The 505-nt window shown below is 55.2% G+C and overlaps 1 protein-coding gene across 1 annotated transcript in view; it reads right to left on the reverse strand.

Moving 5' to 3' along the window:
- LOC119594507 (thrombospondin type-1 domain-containing protein 7B-like) overlaps positions 1–505 on the reverse strand; it is a gene marked incomplete in the record, with an annotated part of 20,475 nt that overhangs the window by 18,526 nt on the left and 1,444 nt on the right. Inside the window, 1 exon segment of the mRNA XM_037943536.1 lies at positions 70–265. Within this exon segment, the coding sequence (XP_037799464.1) occupies positions 70–265 (196 nt within the window).

Genomic DNA, 505 nt, shown 5'->3' on the forward strand with positions numbered 1-505 from the left:
GTGGACCTAACCAGAGGTCAAATCAGAAGACTGACCCAGACCTGACCCGGGCCTGACAAGAGGACTGACCTGGACCCGGAGGCGCCACCACAGACGTGTTGCGCTGCGTGTAGCCGACCTGGAGCTGGCTGGCGCAGGGGCGTGTGCACGGCGACCACGCGGACCAGGACCCCACCACGCAGTCGAAGGCGCAGGGCACGTGGCACTCCCTCTCCCTCGGCGCCGGACCCAGCTCCACGCGGCACTCCTCCGTCGGCGCTGGCACCTGCACGGACAAACACGTAAGATGCGCGGCAAGTTATGCATGTAGATGCATCTCTCAGGTTAAGTACTGTTCGTAGATGCAGTTTCAAGGTTACGTACTGTCCTTAGATGCGTTTTTAAAGTTGCATACTGTTTGTAGATTCCTTTTAAAAGTTGCATACTGTTCGTAGATGCATTTTTAAAGAGGAGAAAAAAAAATGTGACGACCATCTCCGCTTCACGGATTATCATGATCCTTTGG

Source organism: Penaeus monodon, chromosome 34, assembly GCF_015228065.2.
Source record: "Penaeus monodon isolate SGIC_2016 chromosome 34, NSTDA_Pmon_1, whole genome shotgun sequence".
Lineage (NCBI taxonomy): Eukaryota > Metazoa > Arthropoda > Malacostraca > Decapoda > Penaeidae > Penaeus > Penaeus monodon.